This window comes from Lathyrus oleraceus, chromosome 2 (assembly GCF_024323335.1).
Source record: "Lathyrus oleraceus cultivar Zhongwan6 chromosome 2, CAAS_Psat_ZW6_1.0, whole genome shotgun sequence".
NCBI classification, from domain to species: Eukaryota; Viridiplantae; Streptophyta; class Magnoliopsida; order Fabales; family Fabaceae; genus Lathyrus; species Lathyrus oleraceus.
In genome coordinates, this window is record NC_066580.1 from 436,821,738 (window position 1) to 436,828,872 (window position 7,135).

The window sequence follows — 7,135 nt, forward strand, 5'->3', positions numbered from 1 at the left end:
GGGATGCCACACATGTAAAAATAGATAATGTTAGTGGGAAATAGACAAAAATGACGTATATGGTAGAGTTTGAAGAAATAAGGATCAATTTGGTCTTTTTAAAATTGAAGGGACCAAAATGAACCCGAGGTATAGATAAGTGACAAAAATGATATTTATGTAATGGTTTCTTATTTTTATTATAATAATTATTAATAATAAAAAACCAATTTTAATGTGGTCCATAATTTTGGGATTTTGGTTCTGAAAAAGGTATGATTTATTTTGGTTTTAATGTAAATTGATATGACCATTTAATTGGGTGGTAATGAGTTTTAATGGCTTTAAATTCTTGATGGTAGGATCAAGCCTATAAATAGTCTTTGGTCCTCAAAGCTTTCTCTCATCACAAAAGAAACAAACCATCTATATTGAGAGAGCAAGAGCTTGGACAAATCAAAGACAGTGCCGCACACAACACTGCAATAATGGCTGGAGGTAAAAACTCTAATTCTATTTCCGCATTTTGTTTTATTGATCTTGTTATTCTTTTGTTGTCAAGAACATAAGATCAATATATATATTAATCTAACATATGGTATCAGAGCCTCTACTGCCTCTACCTTATTTTCGAATGGTTCTTCCATATTCGGTATTATTTTGTGATTTAATTTTGAGTTTTGAATTTTAGAATATTATGTTTCAAAACATATCAAAAGATTAAATAATTTACTTTCTAAATTTTTTTCTTCTGGAAACTTACGTCATGAACAGTAATCGCGTGAACAGTAATAAATTTATTTTTCTATTTTTGCTATGGTTGGGTATTGAACCTAGGTCTTGAACCATGACATTTATGAATGTTATCGTTGTCCTGCTTTGTTAAACATGTATTTTGATTCTGTTCATATCCATATGATTTCCTTTTTACTGATCATTATGCCTTATTATTTAATCTTTGAATTAAATTTGTGCATAAATTAAAATTGATTTATAATGTTATTATTTTGTTAAGCAATTGTATAAGAGATCTTATTTATTTAATTTTATTCTCTCATATAATTGAGTTACTATGTCTAGTGATCGTTATAATTTTGATTAATTTGGATTAGCCACAACATCCTTAAATTAATTCAGATTATTTTTTTATAGTTTTGAGATCACATAAATTATTAGACATAAAATTCTAATTAATTATACGTGGTATAATGAATTTTATCCTACAGGAATTTTTATTATATTTGTATGATTAATTGGGATAAAATGTCAAAATATTTTCATAACTTGCCCACAGGAATTATGAATTGGTACATAATTTGATAGTTTTATCATAAAGTATTAATTTTGGATAGAAAAACAAAATTATATCATGCACGTAAAGTGTGAGGTTTGAAAAATCTATCGCAATTTTTTTTAAATCTTATTACATTAAAATTTAGCCCACAGGTAATTTTTATGTTGCAAGATTTATTTTATGGTATGCTTATATTGATAATACATACAATTTGGATAATATTTATGCCTCAAATTTTGACATCAATTTTGTTTATCTTTTTAGCTTTTCAACCTGTTAATTTTTCTGATATCCGATGTGATATTCCCGAGCTCAGAGGAGATAACTATAAGGTGTGGAAGAAAAGAATTATCCTCTATCTAGGATGGATGGACATAGATTATGCTATTAGGAAAGACGAACCACCTGCAATTACAGATGAAAGTACTCCAGCTGCAATCGCACTTTATGAGCGGTGGGAGAGATCCAACCAGCTCAGTGTGATGTTCATTAAGACTAAGGTCACAAGTGGAATACGTGGTTCTGTCGATCAACATGAGAATGTCTGTGATTTGCTGAAAGCCATTGATGATCAGTTTGTCACTTCTGAAAAGGCTTTGGCAAGCACATTAATTATGAAATTTTTCTCCTACCGTCTCACTAGTGTGAAAGGTATGCGTGAGCACATAATGAAAATGTGTGACATTTCAGCTCAACTTAAGAAACTTGAGGTTGATATGTCTGACTGCTTCCTGATGCACTATATTCTGAACTCTCTTCCGTCTGAGTATGGACCTTTCAAGATCTTCTATAATACACATAAAGACAAATGATCAATCAATGGATTAATGACCATGTGTGTTCAGGAAGAAGAAAGACTTGTAATGGAACAGAGTGAGAGTGCATTGCGGACAAGCACTCGCGGAAAGAATAGAGCTTTCAAAACAGACAAGTCACAAGCCAATCAGAAAGGGAAATTCAAAATACCACCGCAAGGTGATATCAAGAAAGAAGCAAAGTGTTACTTCTGTAAAAAGGGAGGACACGTGAAAAAGGAATGCCCTGGATTCAAAAAATGGCTTGAGAAGAAAGGTAATTTATTCTCATTTGTTTGTTATGAATCTAATATGACCAATGTTAATATTAACACCTGGTGGATTGATTCTGGATCAACAATCCATATAACAAATTCCTTACAGGGTATGCAAAACCTAAGGAAGCCAGTGGGAAGTGAGTGAACTGTCCTATCAGGAAGCAGGATGGGCTCACATGTGGAAGCTATTGGAACTTACAATTTAATTTTGAATAATGGTTTTGTTTTGAAATTAGAAAGGACATTTTATGTACCAAGTTTCTCACGAAACTTGATTTCAGTTTCTAGACTTGTACCTTTTGGATATTCCTTTAATTTTAAAGACACCTTGTTTTAATTATTTTATAATTTGGATTGTGTTGGGAATGGTATATTGTCTGATGGTCTTTATCGTATTAATTTACAAATCGAATCCATTTATAGTTCAATGCATGTTCAAACTGGCACTAAGCGGTGTAATATTAATGAGAATTCTTCTATGTTATGGCATCAGAGTTTAGGACATATCTCCATAGAGAGAATTAAAAGGTTAGTAAAAGATGGGGTACTTAATACTCTAGATTTTGCTGACTTTGAAACTTGTGTTGACTGCATTAAGGGAAAGCAGACCAACATGTCTAAGGAAGGTGCCAATACAAGTTCAAGTATATTAGAAATAATTCATACAGACATATGTTGTCCTGATATGGATGCACATGGTCTGAAATATTTCATCACTTTCATAAATGATTACTCACGATATATGAATATTTATTTTCTTAACAATAAATATGAAGCATTGGATGCCTTCAAAGTCTTTAAGGCTGAAGTTGAGAACCAGTGTGCAAAACAAATAAAGATAGTGAGATTAGATCGGGGTGGTGAATACTATGGTAGATACACTGAGAGTGGACAAGCACCTGGTCCATTTGCTAAGTTTCTTCAAGAACATGGGATTGTTGCCCAATACACCATGCCCGGTTCTCCGAACCAAAATGGTGTTGCAGAAAGAAGAAACCGAACATTATTGAACATGGTGCGGAGTATGCTTAACAACTCTAATCTTCCTAAATCATTATGGAATGAAGCACTAAAGACGGATGTGTATATTCTAAACCGGGTTCCATCCAAGGTTGTCCCAAAGACACCATTTTAGTTATTTAAAGGATGAAAGCCGAGTTTACGACATATGCGCGTTTAGGGATGTTCGTATGAGGTGCGAATTTATAACCCACAAGAAAATAAACTAGATCCGAGGACCATTAGTGGGTATTTCATTGGATATGCCGAAAGGTCTAAAGGTTATAGATTTTATTGTCCATCTTATACAACTAGGATTGTGGAGTCAAGAAATGTAAAGTTTCTTGAAAATCATTTGACTAGTGGGAGCGATCAAATTAAAAATTCAATTTCTGTGCATGATCATATAGAGTATGAACCTTCCACTTTAAGTAATAGATTGGTTATTATTTACAACATCCCTCAAGTTCAAATGGATGTTGATCAACCAATCATCGAGACCCCACAAGCTACTGATGATCCAGTAAATCAATTTGGTCATCAAGATGATGAACAATTAGTTGAACAACAAGATCCACATGAAAATGTTGATCAAACATTAAGAAGATCTACTAGGACAAGGAAATCAGCTATTCCTAATGATTACATTGTGTATCTACAAGAATCTGATTATAATGTTGGAGCTGAGAATGATCCTGAGAGCTTTAGACAAGCCATGAGTTGCAAAGAGTCAAATTTGTGGTATGATGCCATGAATGATGAAATGAATTCCATGAAAAACAACGACGTATGGGATCTTGTAGAGTTACCTAATGGGGCAAAGGCCATTGGTTGTAAATGGGTCTTTAAAACCAAGAAAGATTCATTAGGCAACATTGAGAGATACTAGGCCAGGCTCGTTGCTAAGGGATTTACTCAAAAGGAGGGAATCGATTACACGTATACTTTTTCTCCTGTATCAAAGAAAGATTCTCTTCGTGTCATCTTGGCATTAGTTGCACATTTTGACCTTGAGTTGCATCAAATGGATGTGAAAACAACCTTTCTTAATGGTGATTTAGAGGAGGAGGTTTATATGAAACAACCTGAAGGTTTCTCTTATAATAGTGGTGAGCATTTGGTTTGCAAGCTTAAGAGATCCATATATGGGTTAAAACAAGCCTCTCGTCAATGGTATCTTAAATTCCATGAAACGATATCCTCATTTGGGTTTATTGAAAACCCCGTGGATCAATGTATATACCAGAAGGTCAGTGGAAGTAAAATTTGTTTTCTCATTTTGTATGTGGATGACATACTACTTGCAACCAATGATAAAGGTTTTCTACATAAGGTGAAACAATTCCTCTCTAAAAACTTTGATATGAAGGATATGGGTGAGGCATCTTATGTCATTGGCATTAAGATCCACAAAGATAGACTTCGAGGAATTTTGGGTCTATCACAAGAAACCTACATCAATAAAGTTTTAGAGAGATTTAGAATGAAAGATTGTTCACCAAGTGTTGCACCCATTGTCAAGGGCGGTAGATTTAATTTGAATCAATACCCTAAGAATGATTTTGAGCGGGAACAAATGAAGAAGATTCCATATGCTTATGTTGTTGGAAGTCTTATGTATGCTAAAGTATGCACAAGACCCGACATTGCATTTGCTGTTGGAATCTTAGGAAGATATCAGAGTAATCCAGGTATGAATCACTGGAAAGCTGCAAAGAGGGTGTTGAGATATCTTAAAGGAACAAAAGATTACATGCTAATGTATAGGCAGACAGACAATCTTGATGTGATCGGCTATTCAGACTCCGACTTTGCTGGTTGTGCTGATTATTGCAAATCAACATCAGGATATATTTTTATGATGACTGATGGAGCTATTTCATGGAGAAGTACTAAGCAAACCTTGGTTGCTACTTCTACTATGGAAGCCGAGTTTGTCTCCTGTTTTGAGGCTACTTCTCATGGTGTATGGCTTAAGAGTTTTATTTCTGGGCTTAGAATCATGGATTCTATTACTAAACCTCTGGAGATTTTTTGCGATAATTCAGCAGCTGTCTTTATGGCTAAGAACAATAAAAGTGGAAGTCGAAGCAAGCACATCAACATAAAGTATTTAGCCATTAGAGAAAGAGTTAAAGATAAAATAGTAGTTATTAATCACATTATTACTTATTTAATGATCGTTGATCCTTTGACTAAGGGCATGCCACCAATAAAATTTAAGGATCATGTAGAGAACATGGGACTTGGGTCCTCCTTATGATTGTATACATACAGTTTATTAATAAAACTCTTATATTGTGATGTTTTCTCATTTTCATGCGCACATCAGTTTGAGAAAATATGTTACATCTGGACCAAGAGTAAACATTGGTTTATTCATCAAGTTAGTTACCACATTACAGATATATACTTGAAAATAGACATGTTGTAATACATAGATGAGACTACTCGCTTTAAGAGGGACTATCTCTATGATTCACATATTTATTTCTTGAGTAAGTTTTCCATGACTCATTTATGCCAATAATCAGTTCTATGGACCAAGTGGGAGAATGTAACAGTTTCTTATTTTTATTATAATAATTATTAATAATAAAAAACCAATTTTAATATGGTCCATAGTTTTGGGATTTTGGTTCTGAAAAGGGTATGATTTATTTTGGTTTTAATGTAAATTGATATGACCATTTAATTGGGTGGTAATGAGTTTTAATGGCTTTAAATTCTTGATGGTAGAATCAAGCCTATAAATAGTCTTTGGACCCTAAATCTTTCTCTCATCGCAAAATAAATACACCATCTATATTGAGAGAGCAAGAGCTTGGAAGAATCAAAGGCAGTGCCACTCACAACACTGCAATAATGGCTGGAGGTAAAACCTCTAATTCTATTTCCGCATTTTGTTTTATTGATCTTGTTGTTCTTTTGTTGTCAGGAACATATGATCAATATATATATTAATCTAACAATTTAGCCTATAGGAAAATTTTTGGCTAAAAAAAAGGAAATGATCCACAAGCTGACTAAATGATTTAATTGATTAACCATATCTAGCAATCAATTAAAATCTTTCATAATACGACAACCTTAATACAAAAAATGGAAACCTTAAAACGACTACATAGTTTAATCAATTAAAAACTTTTTTAATCAATTAAGAGGTAGTTTACATTTCTCGAATCGATTGTACCAAGTCCTTAATCGATTAGGAAATGTAAAAACTTCCCTAATTGATTAGAAATACTTCTTAATCAATTTCATTTAAGTCTTAATAGTTTTTCAAGAAGTTTTATGAAATCATAGAGGGTTTTGAAAACTTTGTTATGTACGCGTGTGTGATTGTCTTAGTACTTCAAGACCCACTCTTGACCTTTTACAATTTAACTAATCACTCTAAAATGATAAGCGCGACACTAGACAAGGTTTCACACTTTCTCTCTTTTATACTTCAAGATCTTCTGCTTGATTCATCAACTTGATTAGCAATTCAATTGGATTCTTAAGTTATATGATTGATGAGACTTGAGATATCTTATTAATCAGGTGTCACCATCAGAAGTTTTACTTGATAATTAAAATCAACTCCCTTTATCACAAAGAACTATCAACATCCAAAATCTATTTGACTTATAGAGTTATTATTTTCAGAGTTGTTTCATCAAAACCAACCAACGGTACACATGCAAGCACATAGATTCACACATGGTTGACCTTCATTTCTTTGAATTATTTAATGGAAATGTGATATGTATGCCACCAGAATTAGTTCGTTTAACCTCTAACTCCAT

General features: G+C 33.0%; 1 protein-coding gene across 1 annotated transcript; it reads left to right on the forward strand.

Moving 5' to 3' along the window:
• The first annotated feature begins 467 nt into the window (after positions 1 to 467).
• LOC127123591 (uncharacterized) lies at positions 468 to 2,085 on the forward strand. Its single transcript, XM_051053795.1, has 2 exons — positions 468 to 477; positions 1,538 to 2,085. Exons 1-2 carry the CDS (start codon positions 468 to 470, stop codon positions 2,083 to 2,085), a joined length of 558 nt encoding a protein of 185 aa, XP_050909752.1.
• Positions 2,086 to 7,135: the final 5,050 nt, after the last annotated feature.